Genomic DNA, 20,751 nt, shown 5'->3' with positions numbered 1-20,751 from the left:
GGGGGGGGGGGGGGGGGAAGGGGAGGAGCAGCACGCTCGGCAGCAGACCCAGAAGTGGACCAGAAGCCCTGCCAGTCCACTTCCAGGTCCACCAGAGAGTGCACTGGGGGACCCTCCAGGCTCCCCTGGCTTGATGACTTGTGCCTCCTGGGTCTGGAGGGGCACCTGGGGTCCCCCTGTGGTCAAATGCTAAGCCAGAGGAGCACTGGGGGTGGGCCCCAGCGTGCTGCTCAACCAACCCAGAAGTACACCAGAACCACTTCTGGTCCATTTCTGGGTGTCCTGCCAAGCATGCAGAGGGAGGGGCCCCCATGCTCCTGTGGGATGCTCCATCTGCCCCAGCATCGCAGCCTTCATGAGCCACATGTGGTACCTCGTATGTAGAAAAAACATTTAAAGCTGTGTCTATGTCTGAATCACTGCTTCACTGAATCAGCATTGAAACTTCAGATTTGGATTCGGTCGAATTAAATCAGGGACAGTGATTTGAATCAACGAATTTAATCACTGTCCCTGACTCGGGCCAAATCCAAATCGAATACGGCCTGCTTTGCACACCCCTAGTACATACATAACCCCTAGGCAAAGGTTAGTCCTAAGTCATGTAAGTTAGTAGAAAGTATAATATTCCCCACTCTAACCACTGCACCATATTTCTGGAATACAAATAATGTCCTTGATATAAGGCTCTTACCTGATTGGGTATTCTTAAAGGCGGCCTTGGACCTCCAGGGTATCGAGGGGACATAAAAGGCTATAAAAAAAGGGAAAATAACTGAAAAGCTCAATTTAACTTATATTTTATCAATTCATGACATATATGGTCTGTATGAAGATCAACTCTCAAGCGTCCACCTTACAGATTTTAACAACTTGTAGAAGATTATTCTGAAGGACCTAGCAAAACTATATCTATTTTAACTCTTTTATGAAGATTAGTCCCAAGAAGTATTTATAAACATTTTGATGCAGCTATTGTGCAAGCAGGATATGAAGAACTCTACAATATACGTATAAATGAATGAACCATTAAGACAATATAATCAAAAGTAAGCCCTTCAGCTGGGATAAGATGGAAAGTTAAAGAATGTGTGAAATGTATAAAGAAAAAGGTCCTGAAAGAGGTGGACATCAATAAGAGCAGAATAATGCAATACCTCAAATAGTTTACTTTTGCTTTTTTTAATATTACAAAATGCATATAGTATAAAAAATGCTATATTTATAAAAATTATATATCGTTCACATCACAAGAAATCTGGACACCCTTGCCAACACCATAATGCAAGGTGCTGTGGAGGGAAAGAGAAAATGAAGTAGACCCAAGAAGAGCTGGGAAACCAATATCAAGGACTGGATGGGACTTCAACTGAGAGTGCAAAAAGGTAACCAAACAGGGTGGAGTACAAGAGGTTTGTTACAGCATCTAAGGTGTCCCACTAGTTGTAGCGGTGTTGGGACTGACTTGACTATATAGCATCAGAAGGTTTAGCTTTTGTATTTGATCATGTAAGTATTCATAAGTATGGAGACTTATTTGAGGATTTCCTAAATCTTAACCCCCTTCTCCTGACATCAAATGGATTGCAACCCTTCAGCTCCACACATTCAACCCCATCCAAGATACCCTTCCTCTCCCACAGTTTCAGCTTCCAGCTGACCTCAGCTGCCAGCAGCCAACAGAGGAGAAAGGCAGGCTTTCAGACAGCCAAGGAAGAAATCAGTAATCAAAAAGTCAAAAGTCAGTCTTTTAAACTGGATCCAGCTACAAATGGGGATCCAAATCTAGTATCAAAATTCAGATCTGCCATTCCTAGTGGTTACATCTCCAAGCACAAAGTAGCTTAAAACTTCATCAGCTGTAACTTTCAAGTTGTCTCAAAATATAACTGCATGATGAATACAATGAATTATTACAAGATAGAAAGCAGGAATCATAATGGTGAAATCTAGATAAAAAAGGAAGAGGAGAAAACGTCACTTGATAGAAGATTAAGAAACAAATACACCCTTCAAATTGTGAACATCCGGACAAAAAGAAAATTGATTTAAGTCAGAACAAAATACTTCCTAGTACTTCCTAGGCTTTCATTCATGGCTTTTTACCCCAAATAGTAACATCACCAAATAATGAAGCACTGAGAAATAAAAATACTGTTCACTGGGATCATGTGAAAACACAACTGTGTGGCACAGGCAGTCCTTCACTTACAATGTTTCGAGTTACAACGTTTCACACTTATAACTTTTATAAATTGACACCCTGTTTCTACTTTATGACATCAGTTTCAACTTTACAACGCTTGAACCGATGCGACGCCACACCACGCCACGCCAGCGAACAAGTTTGCTGCGTCGTTCACCTCCCTGGAGAACATCTGTCGAAACTTCCTTGGACACTTTCTTTAAGAAAGCAGTCAAGACTCCAGAAAAATCTGCAGTCAAGACTCCTGAGAAGAGTCCAGCCAAGAGCCCTTCAAAAAGTCCAACCAAGAGCCCTTCAAAAAGTCCAGCAAAGTCACCTCAAAGATATCCTTCCAAATCAATATGATTACTATTTACAATATAAATACACTAATGTAGCTATATTACTCATCTATAATTGATTGAGTACAGAATTCTGGGGTATTTTTGGTGAAAGTGGGGTATTGGGCCTTGGTTCAGGAACCAATCCTCCCTTTATAACATTGCTTCTTGTAAGAAAATTGGTTCCAAGTTACAACATTTTCAGGAACCAATTGTGTTGTAAGTCTGAGGACTGCCTGTATTAATCTAATAGCACCACAAGTCAACCCATACCATTGTCTCATCCAGGAACCACAGGGAAAGCTGAAAAGATGACAGAAGAGACATCTGTGAAACTTCTCAAGACAGACCTCTTAACAGATGAGCAAACAGAAAGAAAAAACCCCAAAACTACCTTTCCTACCAAAGCTAAGGGCCACAGGCACTTCATGAATACCCCAGGGCTAACAACATTAAAGGCTTCTAACAGAGGACAAATAAACAAGACGCTTGGATTTGCCAACTGTGTTGTTAGGGAGCAAGAGCTTCAAATGTATTTATACGGTGATCTCTCTCAGAAAAGGACAAGAATGGTTAACAGGAAGTAAAAATTGTGATTATTTAATGGGCCAGATATAAAGCAGACCAGTAAATTCAGTAAATATTTTTAATTTTTTAAGACTGATGAAAGTGCTGTACTTCTGAATTTTATGAGCAGACTCTGAAGAAATACATTTTAATGTAAGAAAATTGTTTGCAGAAAATCTACTGTTTTCATACACACATTCCAAAGAGAATGGAAACCCATATATTATCTTTGATACTAAATGTACTCATAATGCTTCACAATGGGTTCTCCTTTTCATTATGTCATTCAGACATATTTAAAATTAATTTAAATAATTTTACGTAGTCTTTTGTATAGTACTTAAATTTAATAAAGTGTTGCCTTTCTCCCTAGGGTCCAATTGCTGCAAAATGAAAGAACATAATATCCTGGAACAAAAAGGTGTTTTCCCTTTCATCCTTCTGAGAAAGGACTATACACTATTTTACTTTTCAAAACAGTGCTGATATGGGGGGCAGGCTTTATTTAAAAATGTATTTTTCATCTTGATCTGAACATTATCAGTCTTGGGCTCGCTCTGATCTATTCATAGCTATGGTTCATTCAGTCAGTATGCTGCTTTCAGTGCCTGATTGTGAAAAACTGTATTCAGTTATACTATCTTTGTGGAGCATGTCCATGGATGGATCTAAGATTTTGACAAAGGGGGGTGCAAATGGTGTGCTGCATCATCACATATAACACAACACATTTTTCTCCTGCTAAAAAGAAATTAGAAGCTTTACTAATATGCTAGGGACCTAGGGCTATATTATTCCATTTAAGATTGAAGTAAAAATAAATATAACTTTATAGGAACGTTCATTAATTTACTATACGCACTTTGCTATATTCTGTATTAAAAACATTACAAATTAAGCAAAAATATTCAAAAGATGTTTCTTTAGTCCTGTAATCATTAGAATTAAATCACTTTCAGATTCATAAAACAAAAATCAAGCCTTCTTCAGCATCTTAACAGGGCATCCAATGCTTCACTGAAAGTTATTTCCACAACTGAGTTAATGTTCACCTCACTTAATGTTTCCACATTTGAGTTAATGTTTTTAGCTACAGTTAAAAATAGTCTACAGTGCTGTGAAATAGGAGCTATATTACCAGGGGCAGCTAAATTCATAAATGAAACATTAAGAACATTAAAAAAAGGAGAGAGGGTCATTAACACCTGCAGAATGACGATTTTAGAAGGAATCAGGCAGATTATAATGAGCCAAGGAGACTCCCTTACTGCTGTCTGAACAGAAATGCTGCTGCTTCTGGGCAGTTTGTTTTAAACTTTAGGTGGACCAAGAATCAAAGGGGAGTACAGCTGCAGCCCTCCAGAAATAGCCCCTAAACATAGCTATTTTCCTGCAATTTCTTCTGGAAATAGCTAGATTCCAGGTCTATTTATGAATGACCAAGTTTAAACTGGTTAACAAGGAGGACCTAGGCAGAATTCAGACACCAGAGTTCCAAAAAACTATTCAGAAAAACTGTATTTGGCAGCAAAACTGAGTAGGCCCCTACACCTTAGACTGTAAAGTCCCTGGACACCTGCGCTTAGGCATCTGATCATGTGTAAAGCAATCCAGTTTGGATACCTAGGCACCTAACTCCCATTTAAATTCTACTGTGTTCCAGAATGGAAGTGGAGCAACACCTAAATTCTAAGTCCCTGAAGAAGCCAATCTATTAGGTGTCTTTGGTGCACACCAAACTCACACATGCAACATTAAGTTAGTTGAGTACAAAGAACAGCAACATAATGTCTCTCACTGAAAACTTGCTGGCTTTGGGACCCAACCTTCTTCATAAGATTCTGGGGAAGGCACTATCCTGGTAAGTTGGAGATGTGGGTTCTAAGTCCTGTGGCTGAGAAAGACCTAGAACCCAATTTTTCCACTTCCTGGCTAAGTGCGCTAGGCTATTATGAAAAATACTAGCAACTTGACCATTAAAAATGATAGGGGGGTGGTGGCAGGGACAAAATCCAGTGTTCAGCCCTATGCCCCCATTCCCCCCCATGCTAGTCTGGCCCCACTTCCTTCAGGCCCGACTGTCCCCCTCGGCAGTTTGGGTTCAGGGCAGGGCCGCTCCCCCTCCTTCCCCCCCTCCACTGCAGGCCCAATCCCGTTGCCTTCCGCCCCCACCACGGTGGTCTTGCCCCTGCTTTGGGGCCTGGTCCACTCCCCGACCCTTGCCACTTTGGCTGTTCCCCCCGGTCTCTCCCCCGTGGCTGCTTTGGGTCTGGGCCTGCTTTCCCCCACAGCCACCACCGTGCTCATGACACTGCCACCCCACACCTGCAGGCTCAGTGATGGTCACAGGCCTAGGCCCAGTGGTGGCTGTGGGCCCAGCAGCGGCGGCAGGTGCAGGCCCAGTGGCAGTGGGCCCAGGCCTAGTGGTGGGCGCAGGCCCTGTGGCAGGCATGGGCATGGGCATGGGCCTGGCGGGGTGGCTGTGGGTGGTAGAGCAGCTGCAGGCTTGGGGGGGCGGCTTTGGGGTGGTGGATGTGGCTACTGGTAACCGCCCCCTCCCCTCCCCCCCACCTTCCGTCCCTGCTGGCTCTTGTTGCAGGGCGAGGGGGTGCTCCGGCCCCTGGCTCCAGTCCCTCTGTTATGGCTGGGCTCTGATCCCTGCCATCCCCCTCTGCCTCCAAGGAGTGTGAGGGGGGGGACCAGGCCTGCTCCACCTCTGGCCCCTCAGTCCCCACTGTTATGGCGGCGCTCCACCATCTGTCCTGTCCATCTAGAGCACTCTGATTGGCTGCTAAGACATGAATAAAGTGTTATGGAGAGACAGACAGACAGACAAAGGTTTTTATAATATTAGAATAGGCAACACCACCACCAGTCATTTAAGTGCCTCTCAGAACAAGTACTAGGCCAGTGATTCTTAACCTGGGACCACAAGACTTCTGCAGGGGTGCCATGGTGCAATTGGGAAAGGCTGTAGCATATGCACACATTCCTTTCTGCATTACAGTTCTTGGATAACCCCAAAACAGGCAGGAATCCCTGGTCCTGCCACATCCCTTTCTGGTCTGACCCTGCATGTCTTCTAAAATACAGATAGGCAGGGCATGTGGAACTGTCCTATGTGCCTCTGTTTCCAGGAAAAGTGTGAGGTTCTGGACAGGGAATGTTGCTGACCCCATGTGTACCTGTGCTGGCTTGCTCTGAGCTCGGTGTTGGATGGATCAACCAGATAGCATAGCTCCCTGGAGTACTGCACCAGCTTCATTGGGCGGTGGAGGCATACAAGTTCTGAGGATCAGCAGCTCAGGGCCCCACATCTTTCTTCCCTTACCCCTCCCCTTCCACCACAAAATACTTAGCAGTCTGACACTGCTCTTCAAGCTGCCAGGCTGCGTATCAGAAATTGGACTGCTATTGGCCGATATGCCTCCTTAAAAATCAGCTATTGGTATCAGCCCAAAAATTCTTTATTGGTGCACCCCTAGCAGAGAGTGCCACTAAAGGTAAAGTGGTGCCTTAAGAAGTTAGAGAACCACTGTGCTAGGCACTCTGAATCTTGAGTCAATTGAGGTGTATAATGTGCAACCGTAATTCAGATGCCTAAGCTCCACAAGGGCAGAAATATAAACACAGCCAGGAGGCCTACAGGCATTTAGGCAGCCTGTTGGGGAGGTGCTCTAAATCAAGGTGCTTTACACAAAGCACCATGAGTTACAGTGCCTCTGAACCCAACAGACATTTGCCTGTTGGGTCAGGAGTGAAGGGGAAAGGGGGGAGGCTTGCGTCTGCCTGCACTGTGACCATCTTTTTTGGAGAACTGATGGCAGGCTTTTGCTGAAGCCCAGGAACAAAAGCTGTACAAATACAAGCCAATGGTTGATGCCCTGAAGTTGAAGGGATATGATATGGCAGTGCAGGTGCTGGTCATTGGGGCACATGGAGCATGGGAGCCAAGCAATGGGAACATTTTGCGAGCTTGCAGAGTATCCTACTGCTACACAAAACTGATGCGATGCCTCAAGGTATCCAATATTATCCAATGGTTAATGGACATGTATGTCAAGCATGGGCCATTGCTGATATGAAGATAATGGACTGAGACCCCTCACTGGAAGTGAGGGTGAGGTGTCAGAGCGCCTTTCCCCTTTCACCCCATGCCATAGACCTACAAAAGCTTTGAATATTTTCCACCTTTGAATATTCTCTACCTCACCCATTGTAAACCACACACTAAAAACATTATTTACGAATATCTTACCACCTTACACACAACTCTGTATCGATGCAGTTACCATGCAAAGGGTCTTCCTATTATAGCATGGCACTGGAGCTTCTTAACCCCTTTGCACCAAGCTAGCATAAGCTGCAAGACTCACTGCATGTTTTAGATCACATCAACATGTACCACCTTTATATATAGGTTTTAGATATAAAAAACTACCACGTGCAGGGTCCTATATTTTCTTCCAACTTACAAAATCATGTAAATAACCATCATTTTTAACATTTTCTGAAATGACAATTTTGGATGCTTCTCTGAAATGATGCAGCTAAGACTCAATTGTTTAATTTGTCTCTGCAAATCTGATGATTTTGTATGCAAAGTAGGCATAAAGGCTGACTGTAATTTGACAGCCTATATCAATATTCTTAATGATTAGACAGTTTGCTACACAGAATGAATCTGCTGGCCTTGGTTGGGTTCATGTGGCTGTGTTTTAAAGGAAGCTTTATATACTGTAAATTACTACATATCTCCTTCCAGTATAGGGATGGAAATATTTAATCTGTCTCCTATTCTTTAAAAAGTTCAATATAAACTGGGATAGAAAGGATTAAGAAGTATGCTAAATTTCAAACACCAATCTAATTCTTGATGTTCTTTGGACAGAAATACTTAGATCTTGCACATATAGTATATATATCTGCCAAGATCTAACCTTAACATGACAGAATTAATCTATTGGGAAAGATTATATAGTTGATATAATGGTATTTATTACCAAAAAATTAGCACTGCAGTATTATAGACACTTGTCAGGTATTTATGCTCAATTACTGTTCATCAGGAGACCTGAAATCCTTTTAGAGCACTATCTCATTCTTTAAAGTGAGCACAAAGGTTTCGCACCAAGGAAAAATTCAGCTTTTTAATTTTGATGTTATTAAAAAATTTAAAAATAAAAATCTATTATTTAACTGAAAATACAGAATCTTTAATGTGAAAGATTAGAAACATTATATAATCTCAAAAATACTGATCTTCTCATGTTGCTATCATTATTAACACTGACACAAGGGCTTTATTTTCCCTTTGATATTAACATGAAACTCTTTTACCAGCACTAGGAATTGTATATCTGATGGTTTGGAAGTCAGAAAAGAATTCTGACACCTCATTAACTTCCAAGGAAGAACAACTTAGGAAAGAAAGTACATACTGTTGTGCCTGGTGTTTTAGTAGGTCTTTTTCAGTTAAAATATCTCTGCCACCTACCCGGCCTTGCTTTGGACTTAGAACTGTTGGAACCTAAGAAGAATTGTAGAGACCTGGACTCAAAACTTGTAGAAGAGGTGATATCTTTTATTAGACCAACTGGATATTTACAAACAAATTATTTTATCTGCAAGCTTTTGGGTGCACACACCCCTCATCAGGCATCAGAGAAAGCAGAGATTGTAAAAGTTCTCCTAGGTAAAAATGAAAATTCATATTTCACAGGAGAGGTGAAGGTGTGGTAAAGTCTCCTGTTTGGAATAGTCCATTTTGTCCATGTTAGGCACAGAAAAAGGTTGAAAAAGTCTTTTTACCTTATAGAGAACTGTATATCTTGGCTAGATACAGACAGTCAAAAAGCCCAAGGCTGAATCAATTCAGTCTTTACAGGTTAATTTAAGCCATGCCTGGCAGCAGAGTCTAATCTTCAAAACAGATTCAGCTGAAATAAAACAGGACAGTGATCCGAAACACGGAAAGGAATCACTGTCCTCTGAAATGGCTGAATCTGAAACCAAATCGAAACACAACTGTTTTGTACAGCCCTAGTGTTAATCCCTCCTCCCTGGCCCCGCAGCTGGGCTTTGCCTGGGAAGGCAGTCCTCCCCCATCCCCAGATAGACTGGGTTGTATCCCCAGCCAGGCTTGCCCCCCCGCCCCCTCTTGTCAGCCAGCTGTAACTGCTCGAGCAAGGGAGCAGAAGGGTGGAGCCAGTTCTGCTCTTTGGAGCAGACAGCACAGCCCAACCCAGGGCTGAAAAGCATGCTGGGATACTGGGGGACTCTGATTTAACTTGAATCAGGAAGGGGTCTGGGACAGAAGTTTCATAAACTGGTTTGACTCAAATCAATAAGTCTGATATTACATTCAACCAGGTTTATCTTACACCCGTTTCAGACATTTTGAAACTAGCCCATCACATTCCATTGCAATACATAATGGATGATCTAGTCTGGACTTCTTTCATTACAAGAAGCAACCAGTTTTCTCCATGAATCATCACTGGTCGTGAATCACTGATCATGAATCATTCTTTTTGGGCACCTCTCAACTGCACTGTAGCAAATGTTATCTATAATAATGGATTCATAGTAGGTGCATTTGAGGAAAAAAGGTCATATAGCTTTTAAATGTTTTTTGAAGGCAAAGAGAGGACGAAGGTGGTGTTGGAGATGAAAGATGTTTCTCTGGAGCTCTCTTTATGCAAGGGATGTAGGATACTCATGGATACCTGGAAATAACATGTAATAGATTTAAAAAAATAGTACCTATGATGTGACAGCCTGTATAAAAGAATCCTTAGTTGTCACATTTTACTATACAACCTCTCATGAGGGAGATGTGATTGAGGAAATGGATTTCACTATAATGGCCCTATGCTCTAATGATTTTTACTACTCGATGCTGGCAACCAGTGCAGTTTAGAGCAGCCCCAAAATGGAGGTTATTTCTCAACTAGAGCTCAGAAGCTGACCTACAATTTAACTGATATATTTAAAAAAAAGAAACCAAAACCAAAATCCAAACGCACGCCCATTCTCAAACAGGTCAACATCTTATTTAATCTTTTTAACTATATGATGCAGAACATGCAGCAAACTTTGGTGGTATCTATGTTGTAATTCCCACTCTAGATACAAAATTTCAAAATCTGACAGCACAAATAACAAATCTGGAAAGTCATCACGGCATTGAGACCAAAGCAACACAACCAGAACCTTTTGCTAAATCATTTGAAGGAACTAGAACAAATCAATTGGCTTCATATAGTCATTATACAAAAGAAAATATTAAAAAACAGAAAAAGAACTATGGAGAAGATAATGAGGACTAGAAATTCTAGATTTATTAAGCTCCCTGACTTGGTTCATGCAAATGATCTTAGAGTGTCTTTAATGTTTTGCAATAGGACCTTGCAGAAGATCCCAACTATAACTGAATATATAGGATTAAAAAAGCACCTGGAGAGGGTGCAGGAAGAAGCATTCTTATTCTGTTACAGCAGTCCATGATAAAAATTGATAGCAGCTACTATGTGAGCAAAAGATATTCTATTAAAAAAAAGACCTGTAAAAGTTCATTCTACTTATTTTAAAGCCCAGGACACAAAAGCAGAAAAGAAGAGAGTATGTCCCTATTAGAAACATCTTTCAAGAAGCATCAATACTTTTACTGCTTCTTTCTGGTACAGATATTCAGAAAAAGTGATAATGATTCAGTATGACTTCTTGACAAATTAGAAAACTGGATCTACAAGTAATATCCAACAGGATGTGGATGATGCAAAGACTTTGAGACTAGCATTTTTCACAGCCTAATGTTACTATTTTTGTTTGTTTTCTGTTATTCTTTTGCATGATTTTTAAAAAATTCTTATGCATGCTTAATTTAGAATGTAAAATCTTTAAGATTTCTTGTGCCTTGAACCCAAAATGGTTATCAATTCTTACAGATTATAAATCTTGTAAACATGGCTCTCAAGAAAGCTATTCTTTTATTTAAACCAATCACCTTTCCAAATATTGGTATTAGAGATTGATTGTTTTTAAGCAGAGTTAAATTAATATTTGGACTGGAGGATTCACAGTTCCTTTTTAGTCATATTTTAATATTTGGTGACAAAAAAACTTCAAAATTTCCAATAATCTATATTTATATACGTAAATAAAAATGGCCTACTCTTAAAAAATGATGGTTTTCCATCATCTTCTACTGAAGCTAAGAGGAGCTACAAGTACACAGCATTTCTAAAAGTATACCACTTTGATTTAAAAGACTCAGTTTGGATTTAAGGGTCCAACATTAGGATTTAGATTAGAAAACAGTGATAAAAAAATCAGTCTCTCCTTGAAGGAAACTACCATGTTTTACTTGGTTTTGAAAAAGCAACTCCATGCATCATCTCTGTTTTTGAACACTGGATTTTGCCTATGAAGGAAGGAGCTAAATATAGAACTTCTTATATTATAGCACATTGTTTAAATGTTAACATCTGGAAATCTGATGAGAAAGATTTTAAAGTAAATTTGAACTTTTACATATGCATTTACTTTCTGAAACGAATTTGGTATTTGGGTGGTGTTCTTGATATAATTAACTGCAACAAATAAGTGTTAGCCAGTCCAGGGAAATCCCTTGGAGTTGCCTGGTCTATGCTAGAGTTTAAATATGTGTTTTAAAATACATCTTTTACTTCAGAGTTTGTCTACCCAGGACATTTACTACAAAGTAAACTAGGATGTGCATTTATAGAAGTACTCTGTATTGTGGCAGTGGATAAATGTAATGATGTATCATTTAAAAAAGGGGAAAAAGAGACTTACCATTTTGGTAAGTGACTAAAGTGACTAGAAGCTTGGGTGCTATGACTTCTGAGTTAAGGCTGAAAGAACAAGGATTATTTAGTTTGGAGAGGAAAAGACTGAGGGGGGATTTATTAACAGTCTTCAAATACCTGAAGGGCAATTATAGAGAGGACCGAGACAGACTTTTCTCTGCGGCTATTGGGCACAGGAATAGGAGCGAGGGCCTCCAGCTACACCAGTGGAAATTTAGATTGGAGATTAGGAAGAACTTGCTATGAGAGTGGTCAAGCACTGGCAAAGGCTACTCAGAGACTTTGTGGAATCTCCATCCCTGGAAATTTTCAAGAACAGGTTAGAAAGACACTTGACTGAAAGGTTTAGTTAAGGATGATACGGCACTGAGCAGGGGACTGGACTAAATGAAATTATACATGTCGGCAGAGTACTGTATTTACTCAAATCTCAGATGAGGTTTTTTTCCCCCCACTCAGTGTGGGAGGAGAAACCCTTGACTTAGATTCAAATATGGGCCAAGCAAGTGGTTGCTGTGGTTCCAGACAGGGCCAGGGTGGCTCATGTGGCAGGTAGGGGTTGCACAGGGGGAAGCATGGGAGAAGGGGATGTGTGGTGCAGGGCGGAGAGCAGGGGATGAGATGCATGATACCACGGGGAGCACAGGGCAGGGGCATGAGATGCAGAGGGGGAGTGCAGGGGAAAGGGTGGTCGGGGAAGATACATGAAGAGCATAAGGAAGGAGTGTAGGGAAGAAAGTAGCAGTGCAGGGGGAGAGCAGGGGAAAGTGTGTATGGTGTTGAGAAGGTGTAACAGGGGACCCTAGACCTGTTACCAGAAGGCACATCTGCCCCTTTAAAGCCAGAACTTTCTGGGCACGGAGTGCTGGGAAAGAAGGGGTTAAATGCTAAGCCTGGCCAGCTAGTCAGCTGACTGGAAAGGGCAGGATTATAAAAACCCTGGGCAGAGCAGCAGTTTGAGGGGGGGGTGCTGAAGGGGAAGGAGTCTCAGAGGGCTCCATGGAGGAGTGGTCCAAAGGTTGGAAGAGGGGAGCCACGGAGGCCTGGAAGAGATCGCAACCCCATCATAGCAAGGATGTGAGCCGATGGTGGGGAGCCAAAACATGGAGCCTGTGAATATAAGCTGACATGCAGCTGACATGCTGCTTTTCTTTATCACATTAGCTGGTGGCAGTTATTACCCACGGACGGGACTGTTAATTTTTTTTCTTTCTCTCTTTTGATTAATGAATAAGACTGGTGGTTTGGGTGAGGCTATTAGGGGAAGGAGGAGGCCTCATTTTGGGGACCCACTACAGAGTGGGAACCCCGGCGCCAGCAAGGGCGCGGCCTTGTGGGGGGCGCAGACCCGGCGCCAGCGAGGGCACGGCCTTGTGGGGGGTGCAGACCCTGGTGCCAGCGAGGGTGCGGCTTTTTGGGGGCACAGACCCCAGCGCATGAAGGCGAGATCTTAAAGGCCATGGAAGTCTGGTGTGTCTGTGGTGCAACTTTGTTTTTGGTGGGTTTTTTGGAAGGGGAGGCTGCGAGCTCAGGGTCATTCCCTGCATAGGTGATAGGCCCCAGCATACCCAAAACAGTAGGCAGTCTCCCATTCGCAAGAACATCACCATAATAATTTCCATCAAGACATGGCAGAAGAGTATAGGGTAGGACATAAGAACCCCAAAGAAGGTTCCAAGGGCGCCCCATGTAAGACGCGGATTACCAGGAAGATGGCGCTGGGGAGGGCGACCTGTTACAGAAGGGCATTGGGGGAATGCAGGAGAAGGGATGAGCAGAGTAAAGGGAATGCAAGAAAAGGGCATAGGGAAAGGGGCACGTGGTACCGGAGGAGCATGGGGAAAGGGATGCACAGAGCAGGGTTGTGAGGAGCAGTGGGGGGGAGCTTCTGAGGCTTCATTCCCAACCCCAACTCAAGCTGAAGGCAGGAACCTGGAGCCAGAACTGCCACTATTGCCTGGACCAGTAGATACTCTCTGCCCCCAGCAAAGACAGAACAGCTGCAAAGGTAAAGGGGTGGCAGGCACCAGAGGGGGACAAATAGAAAGACAGGGAAGGCTTGGAGGGGACAGATGGCAAAGTGGTAGGCCTGGGAGGGGGACATGGTGAGAAAGGGAGGACAAAGGGCTTGTAGTAGGTTTCCATGCCCCCCTCCCCCACCACACACTTTCCCTGCCACTACCTGCCCTATGGCAATGGTGGGGAGGGATGAATTTAAGATGGCCCTCCGATAATTAGATTATAGACATGGACAATTTAAAAAATATATAATTTTCCATGTTTAGAATCTAGAACTGGGGACTGTCTTAAATTCAGGGTTGTCTTGGATTTGGGTAAATATGGCTGCCTGAAGGGCCAGAGAAATGCATTACTATACTATCAGGTAGAAGGTATCATTCTTTATGGGACTGCAGGGAGAAAGAAGATGAACTGTGGATCAGTCTAAACGGTAGCTGCAGGAGGTGCTCTCTAGTATCTTCTATATTCTCTAGCATTTTCACTGGAAAAAAATCAAAAGAAAATTTATTTTTAACAGTGTGCACATTAAAACAAAACTCTATTTTAAGTTTTATGTTTTAAAAATTTACAAAAATAATGTTATAGATGCAGGAATCCAGTTAAAAATCCTCTGTGCTAAACATCTTGTGTGGCTGAGGGCACTTTTGGTGTCAAGTTTATCTACACTAGGAAATACCAGAGTGATATAATTTGTTAAATAACATGATGTAAAGCATAATTTAGTATTCAGTGTAGACAGGGACTGGTATGTTTAAATCAAAGTTAACCCTAAATGACTTTAATTACTTTTGTACGATTCAACTGTCATTCACACAAATTAAGTTTGTGTAACAAATCCCGACAGTGTGGGGACGCGGTCAGGAAGGCCAACCGTACCTTGTCATGCATCCACAGATGCATCTCAAGCAGATCCAGGGAGGTGATCCTCCCTCTCTATGCGACACTGGTCAGGCCACAGTTGGAGTACTGCATCCAGTTCTGGGTGCCGCACTTCAGGAGGGATGTGGACAACATGGAGAGGGTCCAGAGGAAGGCCACTCTCATGATCAGGGGGCAGCAGGGCAGTCCCTACGAGGCGAGGCTACGGGACCTGAACCTGTTCAGCCTCCACAAGAGAAGGCTGAGGAGGGATCTGGTGGTTGTTTACAAACTAGTCAGAGGGGACCAGCAGGCATTGAGAGAGTCCCTGTTCCCCCGAGCACTCCCAAGAGTGAAATAACAGTCATGAGCTGGCAGAGTGTAGATTCAGGCTAGACATGAGGAGGCACTACTTCATGGTCAGGGTGGCTAGGATCTGGAACCAACTTCCAAGAGAAGTGGTGCTGGCTCCTACCCTGGGGGTCTTTAAGAGGAGGCTAGATGGACACCTTGCGGCGGTCGTTTGACCCCAGTACTCTTTCCAGCCATGGCAGGGGGTCGGACTTGATGATCTGCTCAGGTCCCTTCTGACCCTACCAACTATGAAACTACGAAACTATGAAGGTGAGTACTGCTTGTCATCAGAAGCTCCAAAATGCAACTGCAACCTTAATTTAGGTAAATATCAGGGTAATGGAGATAGGTATTATATACTAATGGAGCAGGTATACCAGGATTGTTCAAACTACTAAGTCATAAGTCAATGTGAAGTCTAAGAATGACTGAATCCCAGAAGTCATACATTCCAATCCTTAAAACTGTGAGAAGACACATGATCTAGGTCAAAAAGTACATAAGACTTTTCTCTCCTTTTAGATCTTTAAATTCAATTGTCCAGTCCCATATTCTCTGTCTTAGTCTTCCTTCTCAGTCACTTCCTTCAAGTTCACATTGTTTTGCTTCCTTAGGCATATCCCATTCCTGTTTAAAAGTTTGAAACTGTTTAACTATTTACATTCCAAATATAGGGAAAAGACTTTTTGCAGCAATGAGCATAGAGTAACTTTCTTATTAAATCAGTACACAGAAAATGATAAGGATGTAGCATTTTTCACAAATCCCTTTTATAAATTCATAATATGATTTTCAGGTGGGCTTTTAAAATTTCCATTAGTAGAAGAGCTTTTATTATCAATGGGATGCTTCTTGAGCTTACCGAAAGAAAGCAATGGGCCATAAAATAGCCAAATTAGTTTACTAGAGTTAGTTTACAACTCACAGTTTCATTTATTTAGTTTCCTCTCTGTGCTTGGTGGACATTTCCATCAGCAATCACTGCTACCACAATGTATAAGATACTCTTGATTAACACATTTTAATTCTAACAAGGACTAAACTAATTTATCTCTGAGAATGACACGCTTGTGTTATCACTTTCTGTTTATGAACATCAACATGTAGTTATCTTTTATAAAGGTTCAGATAATTTATTGTTAATGCTTAATAAAAATACTTGCCATTCAATTACACATGAACAATAAACAAAAAAAAACTAGAGAAGTATCTGCTTTACTTTTTGGAAAGTATTTGAAGGTTGTATTTTGGGTTAGACTGTGAATATTCAGGAACTCTACAAATGAAAGCTAAATAGCTTTTCATATGAATAGTATAAGAACTTTTACATAAAGTTGTTTGTGCTGGAGTTTCTGTATACACAAGTGACAATATGTCTCTGAATTTTGACCTTCTCTTGCAATTAAATCTTTATTTCCATAAACAGGAATACTTCTCTGCTTCAGATGAGGTTTGTACAGCAGTCTAATACAGACTTGCATTCCATAAGATTAAGAGTGAAAATAATGAGAGGTTTGATCAGGATTAGAGTGTAAAATGCAACATTTAAAATAAGACTGATTACTATAACTGCCTTCCCAGACTTCAGTGTTTCTACCATGTCAGTCTACAAGACCAATAGGCAAAACAAATAATTGCTTTTCAATTTAAGTGGCTGCCTTATTTGCACCCAAGAATTCCTGGACCTGTACCACAGTAAGAAAGACTGTTACAGTACTCTGATTACATACCTGGGACTCTGCATTAAAAAGTAAACAAAACACCTTGACACTTAGGCAAGCTTCTCCCTGGCATCTTAAAAACATGATCTCCTGCTGGTACCCAGGTTATTTCACCCATGAATTCGAGAGAGTAACACTAATTTCAGTAACAGATGACCTGTGGGAACAGTACTGTTATCTTATCTCTGCCCTTTGCAGCAAATAGTAGTATTTCTCAGTTAAAAAGATTCAGCAAGTCAAAGGAACAGGGTAAATTATGTGCATGATAATTTATGAAGATCTCTTAAGCACCGCAGTTTTAAAGGTGCTATGAAATATATGTATTTTAAATTGGTTGAATACTTTTGGCTTTAATTTTTATTAAATGAAAATATTACATAAAATAAAACTAATAATTCCAAATCACATTTAAGCTGGAGCTATAAGGTCAGGAAGTATCAGATGAACATTTTTTAACCTATGCTCCTAAAATTAAGATATTTTTGACACAGCACATTAAACCTGTTATTTCTGAAACACGTACAAGCTTCATTTCTAGGAATAATGTCAGAAGGTGTAAAGCTAAGAGATTTATGGGATTAAGAACTGTTATTACTATCATAGTTCTCAAATGTATTATTATTATTATTATGATTTAGCTAAGAGCAGAATCATCATCAAAAGAATTTTGACATAGGAAAAGACTCATGGCTAATGGAAAGAATCAATTTATGTCAACAAGTAGGTCTGAAGCTAAAGAAAATTGTAATGTACTCCTTACCATGCTTCAGAAGTAACAGTGCCAATACTGTTGTGCAGTTAGTATGCTTGACTTTACTGGGCTTGCATACTTTAAGTGACATACATATTTTTGTCTGGTTAAGATTCAAAAGGCCAGAATAGATATCCCAGGAATCAAAACCCTATTTTACCATCTCCTCTCCCTCTTCAGATATTGTTAAAGTGCTTGTCACATAAGTGTCTTCCCTTCCCCCAGGCTGTTCCACAACTAGCAATGGGTTTGTGGCTGCTTGAGACTGTATTTGCAGTGGGGAGAGTGTGGGTTTAGAGCTTATTTAGTTACTCAAGCTGAGAAGTTTTAATTTGTTCTAACAGTTACGAGCAGTTAAAACCATTACCACAACTGCAGGATGGCATTATCAAAGCCAGCAGATGTCAGGCACCTTTATTTTTCAAAGTTTATTTCTGTTATTTAGAAAAAAAGAGTGAAGAAACAAAAAGGGAGGCAGAAATACAAAACTATTTCATGGACCTTTTCAATGTTAATCTCCTCCCCTGACTAATGATGAGTTTTTATTTATAGTTCCATATATAAAATCTTTTAAATTTAAAGTTATAAGAATAAATACACAAAAGTCCTGATTCTGCATAGAAATACATAAATGCATACTTTTATATAAATAAGTAGCCTTAGCGGGCTCAAGTCTTTGCAATGCTAGGAACTGTATCTTCAACTAATGGTATAAAAACATTCGAATTATATAGAATATGCAACGAAACTATCAAAATAAGGCCCAGGAGAAAAAACACTTACATATTTTAAAAAATTCCTTATACCTATTAAAACCTCAGTTCCACCTATGACTTATGTTCAAGCCTTTGGTTATAATTTCATTTGATTACAACTGTGTTCAACAATCCATGAGACTTTTTGCTAGAGCTTTTAAGATAAATTTGCACCTCTTCTACAAGGGGAATCTTTATGGTTTCTCCTAGCACAATGGTTTTTGACTGACTTCAATGGAACTCTACATAGGAAAGATATGTAAGGTATGTGACTGTTTGTACAGTCATGCTCTGGGTCTATATTTGCATATTTTAGTACAAAATACAGGATAGTTACTTTTGATTTTTGCAAATAAAACTTTAGAGTTTAGAGTTACTTTACTAATAAACATTTATTTGTTCTTCTAAATAAAGTCAAAGATCTCCACTATCAATCAATACTTCATCCATGCCCTGATTGAATGTGTGCAATAGCTAGTCAATGCCTTTCAACCTTTACCTGCCCCCAGGAATGCAGACTGCAAATTCTACATCATGGAGAAGAGGGGTTTTCTAACTACCACCCATAAACTGTTTCCTGTGAGCAATTTTTGTAATTGTTGTCAGGAAGGATAAGCAGACAAGCAAACTGTGAGAGTGAGGAAAGCACAAAGATCAGTAGTGAAAGATAAGTGACTAAGCAGGATGCTGCCATTGTTAAACTGTGTGCAGTTGTTTGGAGGGAAAAAAAGGATGGTGGATAATAAAGGCAATGGACTAGAAAATCAGGAAACTACATGGGGCTTAGCAGGAACGTAGTAGTAGACTTACGGTTTAAAACACAATTTTAAAAAAGCAAAATGAACTTAAATACTTAGTGAGTCCAGATGCTTGGCCTTGCTAAAGTCATTTTATGTCACTTGAACAGCACACAGGGAGCTTAAATCTGCCCTGAAGAAGCATCTGAGAATTACCCTTATGTTAGCTTTTAGGCTCTCTCCTGACCCCTTCCTAGGGAGTAGAAGGCTAGTCAGGATCAGTTGGTGGTGGGATATGATATTACATAGGTAGGAGGTAGGAACACAATGGGCTTTCCTAGTCCCCTGGTCATCTTAAACGTTCCTAGCAGACTGTTCTGGTAGACTATACTGGTTGGTGTAATTTAGAGTGACTGCTGCAGGTGCTGTATCTTGCAGACTAACTTATTTCACCACCAGCTGTTCCCAGAATGAGGGGAGATATAACTGTATTTACATGACATCACTTTATAGATCAATCGGTCTTTTAAAACAATACACATTTTATATCCTTCCATGGAAGCTTACAAAGCTGTTTCTTCCTTCAACCTACATTGTATGGCTTTGTTTTAAAATACAAGGAGATTAACTTTGAATTTATGGGTTTATTTAAGGTTACTTCTGCTACCTATTATTTAAATTCAGCTTTTTCTGATAATTAGTGATGTTATGAAGGAAAAGAAATGGAAACTTCTATAGCTCATCTGTCTTACAGTAATAAGGTTCTACTAGAGCATTAGGTCAGCTCTGCAAAAGCACAACAGAGCTAAAAATAATACATCAGCATAATATGGCTAGAGCTAATACAGAGAATGGACAACTGCCACTAGATGGCATAATAACCTTACCTTATTCTGTACTCCTTTTTTTCCTTTTGCTTTTATATAAGAGAAATGTGTAACATTTGTCTTTCAAACATGCTGTCAACACATTTTCCCCATGAATATCCAAGTATTTGCCGTTACCACAAGTTGGTAAATGTAGCACACTCCAAGATAACTTTTATATATATTATATAGTTTCTTTAACATTTTTAGTGGTATGTTCAACCAGAATGAAGCTTAAAAAAATCTAGTGTGAAATAGTAATTTCAAAGTTAAATGTTCTTTTTCATTTTTAATTAATTTTACTTGCAGTTACAAAAAGTGTAATTGCTGGTACACTTTGGTTAAAAATCTAACCAAGAAAAAGAAAAGGAACTGTTCTTGCCAAAACTCTGTCAGGACTTCATGAGTTAACTATTCAGCACTATTTCCCAGGTGAGTTAGGTATGAACTCTGTTTTGATATCTGCTTTAGTGCCTTAAAAATATGGTTATTTTATATATGTGAAGATATAGCAATCATTTGGTCAGCCCAGGACTAAGAAAGTAGCAGGGGAGAAATTGACTAAACAAGTATTTAAATGTTTTTGATAACTGCATTGCAAAATTAAACAAACTGGATCAGATTAGCAGACAGCAAAAAATGGTATAGCATCTTTGCCTCCAAGGGAAATATGATTTCCACTGGAATGAAGTTTGAACCCTTAGATTTACCTATATCACAATTAAAATGAAAAGATAACTGAAAGGAAATAGACCCCAAGAAG

General features: G+C 40.5%; 1 protein-coding gene across 2 annotated transcripts in view; it reads right to left on the bottom strand.

Moving 5' to 3' along the window:
* Positions 1-20,751, bottom strand: part of SSBP2 (single stranded DNA binding protein 2) — a 355,671-nt gene that overhangs the window by 58,650 nt on the left and 276,270 nt on the right. For both annotated transcript variants that reach the window (XM_019516935.1, XM_019516936.1), the window contains one exon: positions 695-754. In XM_019516935.1, coding sequence (XP_019372480.1) covers positions 695-754 — 60 coding nt within the window. The remainder of the gene's footprint in view (positions 1-694; positions 755-20,751) is intronic.

This window comes from Gavialis gangeticus, unplaced genomic scaffold (genome assembly GCF_001723915.1).
Source record: "Gavialis gangeticus isolate Ggan-Ray unplaced genomic scaffold, GavGan_comp1, whole genome shotgun sequence".
NCBI classification, from domain to species: Eukaryota; Metazoa; Chordata; order Crocodylia; family Gavialidae; genus Gavialis; species Gavialis gangeticus.
The sequence above is the reverse complement of the archived record's forward strand: the minus strand, read 5'-3'. Positions and strand labels throughout refer to the sequence as shown.